This window comes from Anopheles arabiensis, chromosome 2, assembly GCF_016920715.1.
Source record: "Anopheles arabiensis isolate DONGOLA chromosome 2, AaraD3, whole genome shotgun sequence".
Lineage (NCBI taxonomy): Eukaryota > Metazoa > Arthropoda > Insecta > Diptera > Culicidae > Anopheles > Anopheles arabiensis.
The window spans coordinates 84,740,115-84,762,004 of record NC_053517.1 but is presented as its reverse complement, the minus strand read 5'-3'; the positions used below and the strand labels follow the sequence as shown (position 1 = coordinate 84,762,004).

Here is a 21,890-nt window from a genome sequence, read left to right as displayed (position 1 = left end):
AATTTAAAATAATTGTTAAATTAAAAATAATAAAAAAAATTCTTATTTTTCGTAAAATTCCAAATAATTTACTTCCAGCAGCATACACCATGTAACATGTATGCTTAGTACACTGCATTAAAATGTAGCTTAAATGTTGCTGTACACTTTACAGACCCCAGTAATTGAACGGGTCCGTGGGGGAGTCGTCCGCCCGTCCCCCACGATCTGGGTCTACTACAAACGACTATCACTGATAGTGCCTGGGGTGGCCAGCGCTTCCCTGCGCTCTTGGATCGCGTTGCAGAGGCGCCGGTACGGTCCGAGCGGAAGGCCCAGCGATTTTACATCCGTCTCCGTAAGCATCATCAGTGTTTCCATATCGATTTCGTTCTTTTGAAAGCTGTAAGTAGGCAGCAACATTCGGTTAATGGGTAACTGTTTCGTCAGGATGGGCGAAACGATGGCAACGCTTACATTGGGTAGTAATCCTCCAGCTTGAACGCGGCCAGGAAGCGCAGTATAGCGAGCGAATCGTTCTCCTCGTTGTCGGAGCTTTCCACCTCCGAGTCTGAGTCGGAAATGACCAGCTGGGACCGGGGTTTGATCGCTCCCTTCGAGGCAGGTTTCGCCTTGACCGAACCGTCGGATGATGCGCTGGACGTTTGTTCGCTGCCCAGCTGGGCAAGGACGTTTGAAACGGATCTTCTATTTTTTGTGAAGTTAGGAGAGGAAAGAATATTTGTGAGGAATGGTAAGAACAATATAAAAAAAACACTGCCCTACGTACGGAAAAGCCAAATTGCCGAATGAGGGTCTGCTGAACAGTCCGGACGGCCGCTGCAGTAGCACATCCTCCGTCACGCCATCGTCGTTGCTGGCGGCGGCAGCAGCGAGAAAATCCGGCTGACTGAGTGACCGCGACATGGTGCCAAACTTTCCGCTCGCCCCACTGCCACTGTCCTCGTCGGCGTCGTCATTTTCGCGCCCATTGTGCGGGGACGGTTCCACGTCGAACACGTCCTTCAGCTTGCCACGCCGTTCCGATGCGTTCGAATCATCGTTCGAGCTGTACGTACCAACGTACAGGACCTCTGAATCCCGCCGCAGTCCCTGAATCGAACGGACACTCCGTTTTCCGTTCGCCTCCATTTCCCCGATTTTGAAATCTAATTGTGAGATCCAGAAAAAGGCAAAACAATGGAATTAAAAACGGAAGCTCTTGATGCGTTTGTGTTTTGTGCCACCCTTACCTCCATTTTCCATCTGCTGGCGTATTTTCATAGCGTCGGCTCGCTTTTTCACCGCCCCACCACCCCGCAGTACCGTCCCGCCGACCAGGGCGCTAAACTTGGTGGTCGACACTGGCGGCGGTGGCTGCGACGGCTGCAGCCCCGGCGAGTCGTTCACTATCCGCGGCTGACCCTGCGCCAGATTGCCCTGGCTGCCCGACCACAGCTTGTGCTTTAGCGCCTGCAGCATGTTCGATGGTCGGTGTGGGCGTATCCTTATCGTAGTGTCCTGCTCCCGGTCGAGCTTCTGCTGCCGGCTGGCAAACTCGCGGGCCCGTTTTTCGCTCTTCTTCTTCGCCTGCTCCCGGTACTCGTGTGCTTTTTTCCTGTGCGCAAGGAGACAACCAAAAACCGCTGAAGCTCAAAAGCAGTGTCCTCTCGTAGTGTCGGTCTAGCGGAGCATCCTTACCTATCGGTAGCTTCCAGGGTGGCGGCGGCCGCATCCAGGTAGCGTAAAATCTTGTCCCGGTTGTTGATCGCGGCCAGATCCTGCGCACTGTGGTGATCGATATCGAGCGCGTACAGATTGACGCCGAACTGTACGAGAAAGTCGACGCACTGCATGTGACCCTTGGCCGCGGCCAGGTGCAGTGCCGTGTTGCCGAACTGGTCCGCCTTGTCCGGGTCGCCGCTGTTTTGTTTTGGGAGGAAGAAGAACGGGTCACTTGAACTCCGAGCGAGGGGACTGCCTATCTATCCAAACTTACCCGCGGGCGACTAGTAGCTTGAGCGCATCGAAATGTCCTTCGAAGGCGGCCCACAGTACCGGCGTCATGCCGTCCACATCCTTCGCGTTCGCTTCCGAGCGGGTAGCTTCGCGCAGCACATCCAGCAGGCCGTCCTTGGCAGCACTGCAAAGGGGAAACACACTTAGTCATGCTTGTCTAGAGTTCAACACTTGGAAAGATCATGTTTATATCAGCACTCAACTTAAGTTCTAGAAATGTAAAGCAATCGTTTTCCATACTGTCAGCCTTACTCATTAACGTTTGCATTCATTAAAAGGACACAAAGTGTCGATTTTTAGATGATGGTTAAAAAAGTAACGCAATTTCGTCGTACTAGCCTGTTTCGGCATTTACAACATCTTGCCACTATTTGACAATTATTCGACCATCGAAAGCAAGTCCCAGTTCTGAATGGCCGACGATCCTGAGCGATTTGAGATTTCAAAGGAAGCTGAAAATGAAGATCGAGGGCAAAGCCGCTACATCGCTGCATCGCTGCTTGGCCGGGAGGCCAATGCAACCGAGCAAACAGTGAAACAGTAGTACCCCCGGGACACATGAACATACATGTCGGGGTAGCAATAATCGCGTCCGCTGGTCTCGGAGCTGCAAGCAATGACGTCAAAACTGAAAGCGATTGTTTCAGGCGATCAAGTGGTGGTCTCATCCTAGTCCCCAGCTGTATCCTATCGAACTTTTCTGGATGAAGAACAGCTCCACTTCCACAATTTCCCTCGCGAAAACTGAGGAGGAATTGATAAAAATCGAAAAATCAATTTAAAAAAAAACATGCCTACACGCAAGTCTTCGTCCGCAAGGTCATGCATTTATTTTTGCAAGTACGCTTGAACCTTTCAAGGAATGTTGATGTAAAGAAAATTATCTCCCTTAGGTTTTTTTTTCTATAGTCAGCTGAAAAAAGTGTAATATTTTAATGCAAACCTAACAGTGTGTCCAAAGAGTATTCGTGTAGCTGAATATTTTACAGAAAAAGAACAAAGTATGAACGTAATAGACATGGGATGGGACGGTCCCGTAGTACAGTTGTCAACTCGAACGATTTAATAACATGACCGTAGTGGTTTCGTGCCTGGAATGGACCGTACCCTCGTAGCAAAGACGGGACTATCCGGCTGCGTGTGGTACTGAAGAAGACGTAGGCATTCAACGATAAAAAAAGATGAATCCGTCTTTATCCCTACATATTTCCCTTCAGAATTGTACTGACGTGCCCAATTTATCAATTTATTAAACGAATGGGTTTACCAACTGCTGCGATGCATACGCGCACTCTCAAATGACATCATCACATCAGCGTATACTGAAGCATACCGTTGGTTGTGTTGTTGCGTTCAAGCTTCAAGCCATAACGCGTAATAATCAATCTATAGCGCCACAATGGAAGGTAGTGGGGCTGGTAATCGTACGATTGTCTCCAGCACCGTCATTTCCGGTGCGCAGAGTTCGCGCCAGAAGTCTGCATATTGCGATGCACCGCAAAACTCTAATAGTGCTTTTTTATTCGATGTATTCGTATTATCTCTAACAGGGGAGCAAACAAAACTTCCTTACCGGAGAAGAAAACCCCATTATAGTTTCCTCCCGGCTTTGTTACCATGCGACACGACACGAGCGTGTGAGTGATTGTGTTGGGTGGAGTTCTTTTTTGTTGTTTTCCTCCAGAGTGCCTGAGTGCAAGTGCAATGGGTCGCGCTGAAGCAATGCAAATCTGCATCTCGCAGTAAAGGGTCGTTAGACGTTAGCTATTCCACTGCCCCTCCTGTTTCCATCCCATTTTACCCCCTTACATAACCCCCCATTACTTACCGATGTATCCTATCCGACGACATTGTTTCCGCTTTATGGAGCTACCGTTTCCGCTCTCATTGAAATGCGGTGTGAGATCGGGCACGGGCTGTGATCGTCGTACGCGAGCCCAAGTTTCTTCCGGTTTTGGGTTTGGAGTTGGTTGGATGAGGGTTTTCCTAAAAACCACCACTCTTCAACATTGCCGCTTTTCCGCGCACCCACACTCCCAACTCAACACACTTCGTTTGCGGAAGCTTACACCACACACTCTCACACACACACCACAAGTCGCAGAGTTTTCCACCCTTTGCTTTTTTTGTAATTCCTCTGAGCACACACGTTTTCACTGCACTCTCGTTAAGAGATTGAATGAGCTGATTGAGTCTTTTTTCCGTACTGACGCTACCCCTATGTGGAGCACCGCGATGATAACTGGAAATGGAAGTGTAATGAACAATGTTAATTACAAACGACGCAATGCAAACAAATGCTAATCTAAGATTTGAATGGTGGTTTCGAACGAAAATTTGCTGGCCTGGCCTGTTCGAGAGGGCTGTTTTGAAGAAGCGGCACTTGATGTTGAAAAAACGGGAAAAGCCCACTTTGAAGTAGTTTCACTTTCCTCCCAAAGATAGAATCATTCAGTTCGTATTTTAACGCTTCGGCGATTTTTACCTGTACACACACACACACACTCACGGTCGGGGGTAAGAGGCACTGGAAAGGGTGCTTTTGTGGTGCGCATTTTTCCGACCCCAAAATGTGTGTAAATTATCCGTTTTGCTTAACAGACCGATGCAGTCGTTGGGGGTTCGATCACATTAATCGATTACTGTTTGTCATGTTTTTTCTGCTGCACGAGCTGAATGCAGCCAACCACAGGCTCAATTTTATGCAATCGATCGCGGAACTAACGCGAATGCGCAGGCCGGGCCAAACGGTGCACGCAGGGCTGCGGTAAGAGATCGCCAAACGAGTTCGATCGCTCAAATGGTCCAATGTCGACACGTGTTCGGAGCCGTTCAAAGCATAGCCTAGCAACGACGCGGCACACTGTACACAGTGTCGTACGACCCCGCGAGCACCCTGCGCTGTTGGCAGCATCCATTTACAAGGCTACAAGGCGTTTCGCATTACGTTCGAATGCGAAACCGGTAATTATTGCAAAATTCAGCAATAAATGCAAATTAAATTGGTGAGGAAAAACTAGACGCTCCAAAACAAAACAATTTTTTTTACCAAATTTGCCCCAAACCCCAAACTGAACACAATGGAGGGTGGTGTAGTTTTGGGCGAGAGATTCAGAGCGCTAGTGTCCCTGGCGCTTAATGATTGTGTTGTGGGTGAGGAGAACGTTTTGGACATAAAATGGGGGTGCACAAAAGATCCACCCACTCCGCGTAGCCGTGGCCTGTGGGCGTTTTAATTCGAGCCTTCAGGTTGATATGCTTTTTATCTTCAACTCAGAGTACACACAGCGCGACAAGTTTGTCGTAAGATTAGTTATGTGCATTGAAATGCAATCCCATTCTAGAGGTCGGCTTTTAGATCGAATACTATGTTCAAATACTATGTTCAAGGGAGATCACTTTCGACATGTTCGTTGCATCAGTTTTTGCAATAGAGTAGCAAAGATCTTCGTAGAAAGAGTTTGAGTCATTGTAGGCGCAGGGTATAGCAGTGACAAGAGTTTATCGTTTAGCTGCAGCCAAAAGCTGTATTTCTATATAGAAAATACATCAATGTTTACCGAAAGGACGTTGTGTTGCACCATTCATCCGGTAACGGTAAACAGTGGAATCGTAAAGCATTCGTAAGCTTGCTGGTTAGCCATTAACGTAGATCATAGCACAATTATACTCTTCAAACGAGCAGCGAACGGTTATTTAGCGAATTGGTTTACTAAATATAGCTTCCACTTGGGCATATGAATAACCTAGCAGCTTGTAGTGATAGCATTCAATTTTAAACAAACAAGCAAATCAGCAAATTCCTTGATTTCAAATCCCTCTGTCGCCACTATATGCCATTAAACGGTGAATCTAATCAAATGGAATGGTGTGAAAGTAAGACTCTTCTATTTATTGATAAGCTACGTACTTGCTTGGCCGGAAACAAAAAAAAAAAACATGTCAAACAAATGTCTCGTGATGTCGGCCGAATTCATGCAATGCTCAAGGTTTCCGCATAGCATTACCAGAGGTACAGAATAATTAAAAAAAACCTTTTTAATGCAAATTTATTGTAATATTGGGTGGGCATGGTTCCCGCCTGACCGCATATTGACGATGTAAAAAGGCCTCGGTGGAACGTACACAAATATTGCAGTGCTTGGGTTAGAGTAAGCGTACCTGTATTGGTGCTAGTGATAATGGGGGTTGCACTGTATTAAAATAAGATGTGGATGCGGATGCGTTACTCAAATGTATCTTTATGACACTTTAAATTCAATAAAACATATCTTTACCGCTATTGGGAAATTTGCCCTGTTAGTTATTAAAAAAAAATGGTTATCAGCTTCCAGTTAGCGGTTGATGTTGTTAAACAATTCAATTAAGTTCCCAAAAATAATAGTTACTGTATCATTGTCTACTGGACGGGTTGTAGATCACCAGTGATTTACAATCGCATTTCAAAGTGGCTGCAATGGCACCGAGATGAGATTACTGACGATGATGGGGAGATCATAATTTGTCATGGCTTTCAAATATGTGCGTTAATTGAAACGGAGCTCTTCTCCCTTCGGATAGATTGAGGGTCAAGTATGCATGGCGCAGAGATAGGTCCAGATGCAATAGGAGCGCGCTTCAATGGTGATGATTGTTATGCTACGCTTTTAATGATCGCCGGCAAACAGTTGGCTAGTGATTAATCACAGCTGTCCGCCACTCTGGGATGATCGTACATTGTTGGAGTTGGAAAAAAAAAACGTACCGAAAAGGAAAGGATGATGAAAATATAACCTTCTGTTTGGGTAGGCTCAATGGTTTGATGATCACGAAGGAACTGGACTAAGATTTTAAGATAAGGTGATGTCTATTTAATTTGTAAAACACATTCATTCTGGATCACATTTTTTCGAAATAAACATTACATCATCATCATGCGGCAGATCCTCTCGCGGTCCAATGCAGACATATCAAGTAGCATTTTTTCATACATTTCAAAGCTGCAAATGACTCCATAGCCAGGGCAAAACGGTAAACCCATAAAACAAATATTTGAGAATATGTATTGAGAAAATTGATGAGTGAGAATGATGAACGTAACTTGGTAGATGAAAGAGCAACTCTCAGGGCCACCATTAACTACTATCTGCATCCTGTGTCAGACAGTTATGCTTGTTCGTCTCCTATTCAGCTTGGTACTAGTGAGAGACCCCCAGGATGCGACGGTGGAGACTTCGGGGCTGAGTAGCGCGCAAGGGTGATTGCTGTCAACTGGACATACCTGGAAAGGCAGTTCTTCAGTACTCTCATACGCCTCTAACACGTGGACACTGTTCAAATATGACGAATCCGTCTTGGCCACGTTGAAGGGAATCATGCTCGGAAGAATGTTTGGCTCCTTATGTGTGTGTGGAATGTGCAATGGAGGAGCCGTTATAACGACAAGCAGTACAAACTGTAAGACGAAGACATTGCGAGGACGTCCAAGAGCAGTTTCGGACAATCCTGTAGCAGGTTATGACCACAACAGAACATCTCTAAAGATACTATAGATGCTTTCGCTCCGTTTCTCTTCAGGGACAGAAACACTTGCCGCTTGAAGCATAAATAATGACACACGCGCACACACAAACTCGTTCACGATCGATTGAACCCGTGTATTGCGCCGTGTTATGACGCATGACGTTACTGATAAAAGGCTGGTCCTTAGATTGCTTGGCAGTGTTTGCAAAACTGAGTAGCAATAGAGAAATATGATAAGATGAAACGCAACCGATAAGAAGCTCATTTGATCACCGGTTAAAAGTAACCGGGCCATACAAATGAAATAAAACAAAACCATTGTCCACTGGCATGTTATCACGATTTGGTCCCATACGCTCCCAAACGGAACTTGTGCACTTGTGCCGGTGGTTGGTAACAGATAGGATCTAAATTGCTTCGAGTGGAGACACGATTGGTTCAATTCGGCTAGACAGCGGGAAAAGGGGAAGAAATATCAATAGCGTGGCTACAGACATGACGGAAGCGGTTGTTAGTGTCAAGTACTGCTTGTATTGGGGACAGGTTTGAAGGTGAGCAGATATATATATATTTTTCTGCTCCGGGCATCGATGACTACTCACATACAATTTGTACAGTTGACGTTAGGGGGCTATCTTGTATGGGAGAAGATAGCGAGAGCCGCCAGGGAAGGTGTGTTGAAACAACATTCAGGTCAAAAAGGTTCCTATCTAGCGCATTAGAGTTGTGTTTTTTATTATTACTGTGTCATTGAATGTTACGTTTCCGTTATTTAAGCCACTAGGTGCGAGTTTATCTGAAACAAAATTTGCCTCGGCTGTGAGACAAACTGTGCACAATTATTCATCAAAAAATTCCATCTCAAATTCATCATAGTGTTACTGCAACACTAGGAAGAATACACAGATGAAGTTTCAAAACGTTGTTTTATTGACACATTTACGTGCAACATGAGGGTTCCACTGTTGGGTGTTATAGATAAAGCAAATAAAAATATTGCCATTCCGTAGATAATGGCAGGCCAATTGGCCTTCAGTACAGTCTTCATCGTGCTTATCTAACCTGCGAGTACCTAACATCCGCCGGTGTGCACTGATAATACTTTAATGCAGGGCGCGCCATTGGCGAGCTGAGTATTGTTACTCTTTATTATTTCTTAATTCCAACCAACCAATGCAGTAAAGAAAGTGATTATTCTGTCTTTAGATTTTGAAAGATATGCCTCTAAGCTATGGAGTTAAGCCGGTGTAAAAAAAAAACCCGTTTGTGTCTTTTTAGCTACATGAAGTTCCACGCACACGAGCTGTGAAACGGTGGTGCTGGCATCTCCAATAGAAGGTGTTTTGATTAGATGTTAAAATTAATCATTCTATTTATTTGTTTGGTCTAGTAGCTATACAAATTATAGTCTTAAGTACCAATCCCTAATCTAATGAGCCTAGAACAAATCCAGGGGAAGGGAGGGGATGTCAGGGAAGGTGGGTATACGAGAACGGCAAGAGAATGGGAAAAAGTGCAAGTCAAATAAGTAGGACGAGCAATTGAAATTAATTCAATGCAGATAAAGGTTTGTTAATCACAATTTAATACTGATGCTGAATGTGCAACATTGTATGTAAAAATACTGATACCGGTCCATGGTCACGTGGTATTGCCTTTAAACAAAACATATCCATCATAGATTTAAGCGCCATATGGACCGAGTTTCCTTTACGTACTACAGTCTGCTCCCGAGTTACGCGGTTTCTGCGTTCCCGACAAATCCGCGTAAGTCGAATTACACTTTTTTTTATTAAAATACTATTGATTACTCGGAGTTTTTTTTATGTAATTTAGTACTTTAATACACTTTATCATTTATTTGATATGATTCGTGCAGAAAATTCTAATATTTCTCGCTTTTAAGCGGTTTCAATATGTTAGCAAAGATGCAATTTATAGCAAACTTGAAGCAAATTGTGCTGATTTGACATTTAATCTGTCAAATGTAGAAAACCGAGTATCTCCGAATCCGCGTAAGTCGAGAACCGTGTAACTCGGGAACAGACTGTACACTCATAGTTAAGTCCAATTTAATTGAATTGAGCAATTTAATTGAAAACAAAATTCCATAAAACAAAACGATTTATTTCTAAACTGAAACCAGTTTAGAATAATTAAATCCATTGATAAAAAAATTCCGTTTGATTGAAAAAAATAGACAAAGTAAGGAAGAAAAGTACGTAAATAAATAATTTAGATAAGTATTTAAATAAGTTAAAGCAAACAATAAAATAATTATGGCAGTAAAAAATTACTTTCATCATGTAAAATCGTTGTCCAACCCCAGCAAAATTGAACATTTTGCATGCTGACCCAGAAAAATCGTTAGTCGTGCCAAATGGTATGGGGGTTCTTTTTATTGTGTGTAAACATAATATGTACATTGCAGAGTAAATAAAAGAAAACCTCTTCAGATAGAAGTGATTCACGGTACTTCAGAGCAGGTGACTCATTCGCAAATAGAAAAACTTGTGAGTAAATGATTTATCATTAATTAAGCGCTTCATATGGTTGCCTCGTCACCTGCTCACTGTTATTTAAGTTTTGCTTGAAAAACGTATAGAAATAAATGTTTCCATTTTTTTCAATACTCGCCCAGACTTTGGACTGGTGGCGGAAAAGACCAAATAATGGATTTTGTTTTTCTTCTTTTGTCAGTCCGAAAGCCACAAGGTGAAATGTCAACGTATTGCCCGTTCATTAGAAGAGCTGCGATCGGATCAGTGGAACATGTTTCTTTTACACGGCGCCGGCTTTTCGTTATGTGTCACTAGCAGCTGTTGGCTTATGTTGTCTCACGCATACAATTAGATGGTTTATTATAAACGGACTCGTACGATCACTTGGTCACTTGGGCGTCCAACGACCTTATGGGTACATTTTGTAATCAAATTTCTTTTAATATTTCACAAATCACCACACACTGACTAACACACACACACACACACACACACACACGGGGAAGACGCCTCCATCCCTCGACATAATTTGCAGACATAAGTAACATCGCACTCATACATGCTCAACGGTGCCGCGATCACCGCGCACCTTTAGCACTTGCCCTTTTGCACATCTTTTGCACACACGATCTTTTTCACCTTGCTCCGTAACCCCTTACATCCCGGAAGTACCCGGCACGGTAGCACTATCGATCACTTTTGCACTCTGAACATCAATTCGCATTTGTTAGGCATTCGGTTTTATGGAGAAACGTGGAAAACACTTGTACGCTAACGATCAGAACGGCCACGAATTCTGCTGCACATTCGCGCTTTTGCTTTTTTCTTTTGCTTGTTAATTCTACCGTCACCAAATAAATGCCACTCTGCACTTGCTGCTACTGCTGCTGCTGCTCTAATACACCGACGCCGAAATAGCGTGTAACAACATGGAAGGGGTTAGAATAGCCACGCACCCCTCTCGGGGTCATTTACACTACTTACGCAAAGAGGGGAAAGAAAGAAGAGAACAAACAAAAGCGCAACTCCGTGGCCAGACAGACCTTTTCGCGCTTAGGTGTGTGGACGAAATGGGCTCTACCGTGGTACTGTGTGTGCCCTCCAGGTGGCTGCATCGATAGGGGCCAGGTAACATACGCACCAAATTGTAGGCACAGGTAGGGTTGCGTTAGTGTTGGTGCCACCGGTGTGGGCTCGTTTGCAGGTCCAGGGCTCTGCACGCAAGAAAACGTGTAGAGATTGTGGGTGAGTCGTTGGACATATTTTTCACAGTTTTTGGTTAAACTGATTTCTTTAGTTTTTACATGCCGTAGTGCTTTTAAACTCAAATTTATTGATTTAAAAAAATAAACGAACGATTTTCAACAACCATTGTATTAAATTTAAATAAAATTAAATTTACTAGCTTCAAAAGTGTGGTATTTTCCGGATATAAAGCAATCCATTGTGGCAGCTGTTAATTGAATAATATCATTTCGATCATTCTACGATAAATAAGCTGTCAAGGTACGTATATACATTTAATTATTAGTATTCAGGAGGAACGGCTTTGCCGTATTGCTTTTATATTTCATTATAATGAAGCAAATAAGCATAAATAAATAAAAGAGATTTTTGTTCTCACAAATATGAAAAGTTTGGCAATTGTTTTTTTTTTCAGTTTCCGGTCTTAAAAGTTCGTTTAAAATGGACGGGCGACGGTACGTTCCTCATACATGGTTCATCAATCTCCCAAAGGCCTGGTCCTCTATTATGCAACCGAATGCACCTAATAATATGTACTGTCAAATCTCTCTAAGATGTAGTCCGTTGAAGATAAATTATTTCTTTAAGGTGAACATTTTGACGGTCCCTTCATATTCCATACATTGTATATCTCTTCAAGATGAATATCTTCCTAAGGCGAATATTCTTTAAGCTGCATATGCGATTTGGCAGCCGAAATTCTCTTAGATGAATTTTTGGATGACTGTTCATAAATTTCCTGGCCAAGGAGGCCATGTTTTCCCGTAGATTCTTAGATACTTCATAGCAACACTTTCACTGATTTTGCTCAACATGAATATATCTCTAAGCTGACGGTCCCTTGAAGATGCACCTTAGATATATTTCACTGCCGATACCGTGAACGATGCAGAGAAACGTAACCGCGCGGCTACATGAGGTGAAATATACAGTATATACAATATGAATATACAGAATATACATGTGCAATGCAAACAAATAACGTGCACAAAATCGTAATTAAATCCATAAAATAACTTCAATATTGAGTATTTCGTCAATTTTCAGTCAACAGATTATAATTTCTTCCAATTAGGGAATGTTCTACTTGAGAAGATATTCTTTTGAATAAAATTTCGAAAGCGGATGTTGTATTTCCCCCAACCCTTTAGCTGTACCTGTCAGATATTTCACCTGTCAAATAGTTCATTTCGCTGTATATTTCACCTCATGTAGCCGCGCGGTTACAGAATCGTTTGTGAAGCACAAGGAAGAAAACATTTTTCATCTCTGTCATACAACGTGAAAAGCAAAGTATATAAAGCCTTGATCGCCTCGAGTGATTAGAGCGTTACGTTGGCTTTTGACCAGCCTCTCTCTCTTCTGATCCAATAACGATACGTTATACGTTACACTGAGCATTGCTGCGACCAACTACAGATAAGGAAAGCGAAAATATGCGACGATCGAAATCGAGCGCCACAGCACCTAGAGTGTTAAACGCCCCTTTTTTGTGGGTGATCTCATAGGTCTGGTTCCGGTAGCGTGCTTATCAACGCTATATAATTCGTCCGTTGGCTTCACAACATGGTGTGTTAACAGAGATAAGAACACTGTTTGCAAATAATTATGATTGAATCATTAATGGCTAATAATTTCTCGGTCAGGAGTACAATCCAGGCATGAATCGAGCCTCCGCAGGACATGCTAGACTAACTAAACTGGTTTGAGTGATACAGATCTAAACCAGTTACAGTTGTTGTCGTTTGAGGTATAATCAAGACTACTGTAGTATGTACACAATTCAACTAGCATTATGTATTGGTGTGTGTGTGTGTTTTTTTTATTATAATTTATTGTAAATCTGATAACCTAGTCTGCGAAACGCTCTCTTTAGGTGATGTTGTAAATAGTCATGATCCACAGAGATGGTGTTATTTTTGTAGGTTTTTGTTTGGGGACTACACTTGTGGATTAAATTGTTGATTGATATTTTTTATAGAACAGCTAGGTTTGAACTGTAGTCGTATTTTAAGAAAACATTGTATTACAATCAATAAAACAATGAGCAACTGATTCGAAACTTAGATATTGTGTTTAAATTAAAGATGTCAAAATTTACTTTTTGTACGAGACTGAAGCAATATTTTTTCCAAAAATGCACAGAACGAATCATGTAGGTTTTTTTTACCCATTATTGTACATAGTTATCATAATTCGTCACTAGTTGTATTCCATAAATCATTAACTTCCCAAAAAAAAAAAAGTTTTGGACCCCTGCATCCCAGCAAAGTGATGTGGGGGGGGGGGGGCTGGAGGGGGGTTAATCTGTAATCTTTGGGATAGTGATGAGCGTTTCGGAGCGCACCCACGGCTCCGGAGCCGGCTTCGGACTAACGGATAATGGCTCCGGAGCCGGCTCCATACCAATGGCTTCGGAGCCGGCGGCGAATCAACGGCATCGGACCAACGGCTCCGGACTAACGGTTCAATAGAGACGGAATAGCGTAAAAAATGAATATATCTTCTTACAAGTGATGAAGCTAACGCCCGATGTGATTGCAGTATTGACTTGCATGAAATTGTGTAGTAATCGTTTGTCCCGTACTTCTTTGCAATGCTCAAAACTTATTTTTTTTTTAAATAAATTACTTTAAACATGACTTGCTCGGTTATTTACGAATTTTCTCGATTGAAACCTGATTGAAAAGGTTTTTTGGTCCACTGTGTTAAAACTGGCTCCGGAGGCGTGGGTCCGAAGCCGGCTCTTACGCCGTGACTGCGGTGTCGACTCGGGAGCTGTGATTTTGATTTTTTCATAGTTTGTGAAATATGTATAACATATTAAGCCACATGTTATGTGAAATAGAATAGCTGCGTTTTAAGGCGGCATATTTTACTAGGAAATATTTGTAAAACCGCCCGGCTCCGGAGCCGTCAGTTCGGAGCCGTTTGTCCCGGAGCCGTTGGTGTGGAACCAGTTCCGAAATTGTCTGGAGCCGGTCGGAGCCGGCTCCGGCTTCGGAACCGTTTTGCCCATCACTACTTTGGGAGCAATTGAATCTTTACAGGCGCACCCTGTGTTCAGACAGTGCTTTGAGCGTGCTTTACATACTGGCGGATAGATGGCGCTAGTGTAAACAAAGTTTAAATTTCACGTTTTTTTTGTCAAACAAATCTGAGGTTTGAGATTTGTGAAGAAATGTTTGTAATAAGATAAAATTTGAATGTCAAATAGACAAAAGCTGACAAAAAAGCAATAGTCGACTGTATGAAACACATGTGTTTGACCAGTTTTGCACGTGAAAGCTGTCCGGGTGTTTCATTCGCACGTGCGAGAACGACTGACACCTGCTGACAGGGTTACAGCACGGAACGAGAAACGAGTCATTTTACAATGTGTCGTTGCAGATCAATTGTGGATCATTTGTTAGTCATAAATCATCAACGAAATGATACAGAATGATGGATTATCGCTTGTGCACAGTATGCAGCTGTACATGAATGGTTTAAAATAGAAATAAAACTTAACAGGTAAGTTAAGTGTAACGCACTTAACATTGAACAAAGAATAAATAAAACGTGGTGTCATTCTGGCAATATTTGATTGTGTAATACTATACACACACGCCACTTTTTATTCGTTTATTTTCGTTTAATCACACAAGCTCAAAGAGTAAACAGTGTCGCACCGTCTCGACCGTAAATACATATCACACACCCTTGCCGTTGTTATCTTATGCATACTGCCCACGAACCCGTTGCGTACCGCGCTTCATTTAGCACCTTGCCGGCACGTGGAAGAATTGGATGTTTGAACTCACTGACCAACCCAATCACTCGACGTTATCATCATTAGCCTTCGCTCGAATGTCACCATCGGTACGGTATCGAACCGATCCTTCCTCTACCCATAACTCCCCCCTCTCACCAGCCCACTTCCCCTTCAACATCTTTGGCACATTGCCGAATTGGCGAATTTGGTTTGACTTTTTTTTCTTCTAAGGTTTGCTCGGCCGGTTAGCAACTGGCAACATTTCGCTCCCGCATCCTCACTGCCGCTTCTTTTGTCCACTAGCGGGGCGAGCTCGTTTGACAATTCCCAACCGCCGCGCCACTGCCCGCAGCATCAACCCCGCCCCAATTAGCACTGATAAAGCGATCGCACCCATAACCGCGTACACGTCCAGCAGATTGTACTGGACGAAGGACAACCGCACGGACGGGGACTGTAGCTGCGGGGCACCCTTATGGCGCAGTACGTACTCCACCCAGTAGACCGCAGCTTTGGCGGGACCGAGCGGTTGATCGCGGTACCGGTCGGAGATGAGCCGGGCGCGCTCGCCGTACGCCGGACCGTCCAGCACCGTCCGAATGGCGGCCGCGATCGTTTCCTCGCTGAGCGTGTCGTAATCGAGCTTCACACCGTACCCGGCCTGTTCGGCCCGGGCCAGATTGAGCTCCTGATCGCCGTAAATCGGAATGCCAACCATCGGCTTGCCGTGGTACAGGCCCTCGGTCGTCCCGAGCAGACCGCCGTGCGTGATGAACAGCTTCACCTTCGGATGGGCCAGAATGTCGCTCTGCGGCATCCACGCCTTGATCAGCACGTTCGGTGGCTTGTCCGGCAGGCTGTCGTTCTCGTACTTCCAGATCACGTTCTCCTTCAGCCCCCGGAACACGTTCACGAACGCGGCCCGCTTGTCCTCCGGGAAGTTGCGGCCCTTCAGCATCGAACCCATCGAGAAGTAGATCACGCCGTGCGGCGCCTCGTCGATGTACTTCTGTATGTCCGCCGGCAGCTGCTTCGCCGGCTGTATCTGTATCCCGCCGATCTCGACCATGTTCGGTGCGTACGGATGGGGGTAGCTCAGCGTAAAGTGTTGATTCACGAACGCCAACCGGACGCTCTCGAGCGTTTGCTGGAAGGTGAGCTTCGCGTTCGGGAAGAACCGGCGGTACATCGCTTCCTGCTGGGGCAGAAACACGCACCGGTAGTACAGCTTGTCCGCATGGCCGACGAGTGCGTTCGTGAACCGCTGCCAGAACGACATCTCGTTCGTGTAGCTCAGGAAGGTGTGCGGAATGTACGAGTACGGGTACGGCGTACCGACCAGCTCGTTCGTCCACATGGACGCACCGAACGGCGAGAACACAAACAACTGTCCACCGAAGTGTTCCGCCAGCCCGTACAGCACCTCGCTGGCGAACGATTCCACGATGACGGCGTCAAACCGCTCGCCGGACTGCATTAGCTCCACCATCTTTGGGTGCTGCAGCAGTGCTTCCGACGTTTGTGGGCCAATCTCACTGTACACCAGGTACAGGACCATCAGGTTCGGTGCACTTTTGTACTGGAACAGATCCGGCCCGGAGACACCGTGGGCGGCCGCCAGATCTGGGAGTAGAATGTCCCGATGCAGACCGGCCGGTGCATCCTTCATCGGGTAGGGACTGACGATGGTCACCTCGTGGCCAGCGTCCAGCAGTGCCTTCATCAGCCCGGCACCGATGATGTAGTGGGAACGGCCAACAGACGGCAGTATGCCGAGAATTCGTGCCCCTTGCGATGGTGGAGCACTTCCCAGCAGCAGTAGGCCTAGAAGCACCACTGCTGAGAGTAGCCGTGTGTGCTCCATGATTGCGCGACGGTCAAGGTTGACCGACTGAAGGGTTATCACTCGAGTGACAAAAAATTTAAACTGAACCGAATTGGACAGGACACTAGTCACCCACCCGACCGAACGGTGCCGTTTGTTAGTACCGACTAGTTGCCTACTAGGATTGGGTTTGGATGGGAACCCTTTCGCACAGCGCGGCGTGTAGTCTTATCATTCGAGCATAAGGGAGCGAGCACAGAGCACCTGAGTAATCTGTGAATTTCATTCAAAATCTCTCTCACTGTCTCTCTCTTCATCTCTCGTACCCTACTGTACTCTCTGTCATATGTTAGATTAGGAGAACATAAAACGTTCTTCCAACCGCGACCAAAGGGATAGCGCACCAAAGCTCAGTACGCACCAGTCCCCGGTTGCGCTTGCGTCGGAAGATGGCAAACCGTATCAGATCGCTTTGCTTGTTTTGTTTATGCACGTTAGTAAGCAAAACTTGTGCCAACAAGACCATTGCACCCTGCGGCGTACGGCCATGCCACGGAAGGTCTTTCGGTGTACTCGTGCAGGGCACTCACACTGCTGTGGTGTATGAGGAAGCTTTTTCTACGAGCAGAGACGAGCCGGTGACGACCTTCGCAAAGTGGCATGGTCAAACAAAATGTGTAACGATCGTCACCTATTTTTATCAGCCATAGTAAGCATCTGCATCAACAACGGTGAGGGTTTTGTGTGAGCGTACGACTGAGGCTTGTCGAAGCGTTTGTATACCCAAGCGTTTCAGCTCAAAAGACGGAGAGAGAGAGAGAGAGAGAGAGAGAGAGAGGGTGAGGATCACGTTTAGTTGCGGAATTTTTCAATCACCATTGAACTTGACGCGAGCGTACGGCACAGCTAGAGCGCCGGGAGGAGTATGTCTTATCGATTCTGGGCGGTTAAAGTGTTAGGAAAACAAATTGAAAGTAAACTGTAAACAATAAGTGTTCATTGAGCCATGACGGTGATTGTGTGTGTTTTTTTTACTGATTGCTCTCCATCGATAATGAGAAGGACAATTCATGAGAAATCGGTTAAAGTCTAATTCTACGCTCATAATTTACTACTTAACGATTTCGATTAATAAAAGTAAAGGAGAACAATTTAAATATTTTATTATCCAATTCTGCTTTCAACTTCTAAATCTTATTAATCTATACATGCGTTCATTGGCGTGTTCATCTGCTGCGATAATGTTCACTAGACAAGATGAACACCACCGCTCGTCTCCAGCTAATAAAAAAACTCGTTTGAATCTACCTTCATCCCCACCGTACAGTGGTGGTTTGTTTGAAATTTTGGAACACATATTTCAATACCACCGTACCGGCTCGCTACCACACACACACACACACACACACACACACACACCAGTGAACATCGCTAGAATAGTATTAGTTTCAACCTTCCATAGAAGCGATGAGATAAGCGTGACCGAAGAAGCGGACACAGAAATAGGCTCCAAAAACGCAAACCGGGCATCGGGGGTTCATTTTCTATCGTCTCGCGCATCGAGGCGGAAGTGTGTAACGCACGGCGTGGCGCGTCGTGTTCGAACTACAACTCGTTTACGACCTTGACACGCAGGCAAGATGCTCAAGTGGACGGCGGTGGCGGTAGCGCTGCTAGCCGCGCTCTATGCCGCGAAGACACCTGTCGAGGGGGCAAAGATTTTGGCCGTCTTTCCAACGTCCGCCCGGTCGCATTATATTGTCGGCTCGGCGCTAATGAAAGAGCTGGCCCGGCGGGGACATGAGGTAAGCGCCCATTATCTGGTGACTTTTGGACTCAGGAATTAAAGTTATACCGTTGTCTGATGGGTTTGATTTCCTATTCCCACACAGGTGTCCGTTATCAATCCGTTCCCGCAGAAGAAACCACTGAAGAATTATCGTGATATCGATGTGAGCGGATCGGCAGACCTTGTCAAGGGTAGGCAAGATGCAAATAGGTTATTTATCTAAAAACTTTCATATTAATATTCCATTTCATTCCCAGACCTAGTGCCCAACATGTTCGAAATGGCCGATCAAAGCGTTTGGGAAAGTATTACGATGACGTACAAATTCGGACAAATGCTTGCCAACTACACGCTGATGCACCCGAACGTGGCCAAGCTGATCAAGTCGAACGAAAAGTTTGATCTGATCATTATGGAAAGCTTTCTTAACGATGCTCACCTAGGTAACACCAGACTGTGACTTTCCCTCATAAAACGCCGTATACTCATTCTTCTCGCTTTGAACGCTAGGCTTTGCCCACCACTTCAAGGCACCGTGCGTAGCGCTGTCCACCTTTGGTGCGTCGCGCTGGACAAACGACATGGTCGGAACACCGTCGCCCCTGTCGTACGTGCCGCATCCCTTCCTGAGCTTCACCGATCGGATGTCGTTCGTGCAGCGCATCGGCAACACGCTGATGACGCTGATGGACACGGTCCTCGGCCAGGTGCTGGATCTGCCGGTGCAGAGCGCCATGTACGAGGCGGCCTTTCCCGATCCCAAACCACCGCTGGAGGAGCTGCGCCGCCACGCCGTGTCGCTGGTGCTGCTGAACAATCACTTCAGCCTCAGCTACCCCCGGCCGTACGTCCCCAACATGGTGGAGGTCGGTGGGATGCACGTGAACCGCAAGCCGAACCCACTGCCGGAAGACATCCAGCGGGTGCTGGACGGGGCAGAGCATGGTGTCATATACTTCTCGATGGGTTCGAACATCCAGAGCAGCCAGCTGCCGGTGGCAAAGCGGGAAGCGATCCTGCGCGTGTTTAGCCGGCTGAAGCAAACGGTGCTGTGGAAGTGGGAGGACGAAACGCTCCCGAACCGGCCGGCTAACGTGATTGTGAAGGCGTGGTGGCCCCAGGATGATGTGCTCGCCCATCCGAACGTGCGGCTGTTCATAACGCACGGCGGGCTGCTCAGCACGACCGAGTCGCTGTACCATGGTGTGCCGGTCATCGGCATTCCCGTGTTCGGCGACCAGTACCTAAACATGGCCAAGGCGGAGCGGACCGGGTATGGGCTGCTGCTGCCGTACCAGGACATATCCGAGGAGCGGTTGGCGCATGCGATCGATCGGGTTTTGCGCGAGCCGAGCTTTAAGACGGTTGCGCAAAGCATCTCCGCCCGGTACCGCGATCAGCCTCAGGAACCGCTGGAGCTGGCCGCCTTCTGGGTGGAGTACGTGATACGGCACGGGGGTGCGGAACACTTGAAGTCGGCCGGCCAGGAGCTGGGCTTCCTGCAGTACCACGGGATCGATGTGCTGGTCACCATTGTCGGTGGGCCGATCCTGTTCGTCTACTTACTATCGAAGTTGCTGTGCGGTGGACGCTCTAAGAAGAACGCTTCCACGGTGAATGCGAAAAAGAAGCGAAACTAAACAGTGTGATCAAAATTGTACCTAAACATGCCAGTATTGTAAGTACAAACGGGTAGCGTAATAAAACCAATTTGTTGGATTGAAGTTGGACGATGACTTCGTAGAAGCAACCGAGGGGGTAACAGCAACGCACCACAAACAAGTAGCAAGTGGTTTGACCTTCACCGTGATTCGACACTTTTCGGTGGATGTAAAGTGGAATTCGGCGATCGGTTTATGTTTGCATGTGTTTGTGTGTTGAGCATTCCACCCCTCTCCCACTCTATCCCGTTACCATCATTAGGTCATGTGCGGTGAATCGATAATAGGTGTGAGCTTGTAAGCCTGATGTTACTAAGCTGTTTCGGTATCAGTTGACAGTTGCTGCAATAGGTGAGTTTGCAGGTTTCGGTATCAGTTGTTTTGATTGGAAGCAAAAGTGCTTAGGCATGAGCGCTACGAAGTAAGGCGACACGAAATCACAGCCCGTCAGGCTGGAAGATAGATCTGGAATCATCGTCTTTCAGCACCGTCACTGTGATGATGACGAGCGCTTTAAAGCGCATTCAAAATGCGCAAGCAATGGTAAGCAATTGTCAGGCTGACGAGATAACAGAGGTAATTCATGACCGGGTACATTCATCGCTAGCGCCTAAATGTATGCATGAAGTGCACAGTGAACTCTACAGGCCGGGGGACACTGTCCGTACTCGCTAGTGTAATTTCAATTTGAAGTTGTGCACGTATTACAGCCATTTTTGCATTAAAAAACGATGAAAATGCTCCTTACTTTTTAGATCTGGCACGACCACTCCCTCGATAACCAAAAAAAGCTTTTACCAGCCGCCGCCAGATGCGCTAGTGAAAATCCAAATTACACTAGCGAGTACGGACAATGTCACACAACAATTGGTTTGTGTTTAGACATCTCATGGAATATTACCGAATTTCATCGATGTTAGCTTCGGGTCGAACCGAGCACGCTGCACCCATGGATAGGCTGCACCCACAGATACAGAATAACCATATAAGGCACAGGTCACGTACAAATTAAACACAAACCTTAACGTTGTTACACTCTCACACCTCATGTTCTCAGCCACTCGAAGGCAAAACCAAGTAACGCATGACACTATATGCATTTTACACAATAAAACCAACAACAGCGTTGATTAATCACACATAGCACACACACACACCAGCACTGATTCGCGGTTATTCTAAACGCACTTGCGAAGAAAATGCAACGTAGCATATATTTGTTTAAGAAATTTTATTGAACGACAATTGTATTAAGCTCAGCGCAATAAAATTGTAAAAATGGACTATGTGATTCAAACGGATTATTGATAATAAGCTACCCATGGACTTCAAACGTTGTACATGTTTGCCTGGTGAAATGATGATTACGTTATCAACTAGAGGTTAATCCGGATTATACTCATCATTACAAAAAGTATGTATTAAGAGTAAGTGGTACAGGCAGGCCTTGATCGACAACGGTTTTAGTGATAAAAACGAAGAAGATAAATTTATGTAAAGATCTGTTGAGTGATCGAATGATATTCAGCCGTACCGGCGAACTCGTTCGTTCCTGGGAACGTTCGCCGCGACGCTCATTTTCACTCATTTCATAACCCTCTAGATCAAAAATTAG

General features: G+C 45.6%; 3 protein-coding genes across 8 annotated transcripts; 1 reads left to right on the top strand and 2 right to left on the bottom strand.

Annotated features, from left to right (window-relative positions):
• Positions 1-42: 42 nt before the first annotated feature.
• Positions 43-21,534, bottom strand: LOC120896400 (Usher syndrome type-1G protein homolog). 6 transcript variants are annotated; one of them, XM_040300470.1, is made up of 9 exons: positions 10,986-11,167; positions 10,641-10,896; positions 3,827-4,240; positions 1,979-2,122; positions 1,681-1,902; positions 1,233-1,597; positions 770-1,148; positions 457-687; positions 43-382 (listed from the first exon to the last, which is right to left on the bottom strand). In XM_040300470.1, the coding sequence occupies exons 3-9, from the start codon at positions 3,847-3,849 to the stop codon at positions 217-219; spliced, it is 1,530 nt and encodes a 509-aa protein (XP_040156404.1). In that variant the 5' UTR covers positions 3,850-4,240; positions 10,641-10,896; positions 10,986-11,167; the 3' UTR covers positions 43-216. The 6 variants fall into 6 exon arrangements, with proteins under 6 accessions (XP_040156404.1, XP_040156405.1, XP_040156408.1 ...); XM_040300471.1 differs by having other exon boundaries at positions 10,641-10,891; XM_040300474.1 differs by lacking the exons at positions 10,641-10,896; positions 10,986-11,167 and adding an exon at positions 21,281-21,534.
• LOC120896398 (UDP-glycosyltransferase UGT5-like) lies at positions 14,812-17,015 on the bottom strand. Its single transcript, XM_040300466.1, has one exon. The coding sequence runs from the start codon at positions 16,862-16,864 to the stop codon at positions 15,278-15,280; it is 1,587 nt and encodes a 528-aa protein (XP_040156400.1). The 5' UTR covers positions 16,865-17,015; the 3' UTR covers positions 14,812-15,277.
• LOC120896399 (UDP-glycosyltransferase UGT5-like) lies at positions 18,217-20,342 on the top strand. Its single transcript, XM_040300467.1, has 4 exons — positions 18,217-18,630; positions 18,718-18,805; positions 18,872-19,057; positions 19,125-20,342. Exons 1-4 carry the CDS (start codon positions 18,466-18,468, stop codon positions 20,252-20,254), a joined length of 1,569 nt encoding a protein of 522 aa, XP_040156401.1. The 5' UTR covers positions 18,217-18,465; the 3' UTR covers positions 20,255-20,342.
• Positions 21,535-21,890: the final 356 nt, after the last annotated feature.

Coding starts and splice junctions, on each gene's coding strand:
- LOC120896400 (XM_040300474.1), bottom strand. CDS start 3,849: ATGTCGTCGGATAGGATACATCG. Junction 1,903..1,978: donor AAGCTACTAGTCGCCCGCGG/GTAAGTTTGGAT, acceptor AAAACAAAACAG/CGGCGACCCGGACAAGGCGG. Junction 688..769: donor TTCGGCAATTTGGCTTTTCC/GTACGTAGGGCA, acceptor CACAAAAAATAG/AAGATCCGTTTCAAACGTCC.
- LOC120896398 (XM_040300466.1), bottom strand. CDS start 16,864: ATGGAGCACACACGGCTACTCTCAGCAGTGGTGCTTCTAGGCCTACTG.
- LOC120896399 (XM_040300467.1), top strand. CDS start 18,466: ATGCTCAAGTGGACGGCGGTGGCGGTAGCGCTGCTAGCCGCGCTCTAT. Junction 18,631..18,717: donor TGGCCCGGCGGGGACATGAG/GTAAGCGCCCAT, acceptor ATTCCCACACAG/GTGTCCGTTATCAATCCGTT. Junction 18,806..18,871: donor ATCGGCAGACCTTGTCAAGG/GTAGGCAAGATG, acceptor TTTCATTCCCAG/ACCTAGTGCCCAACATGTTC.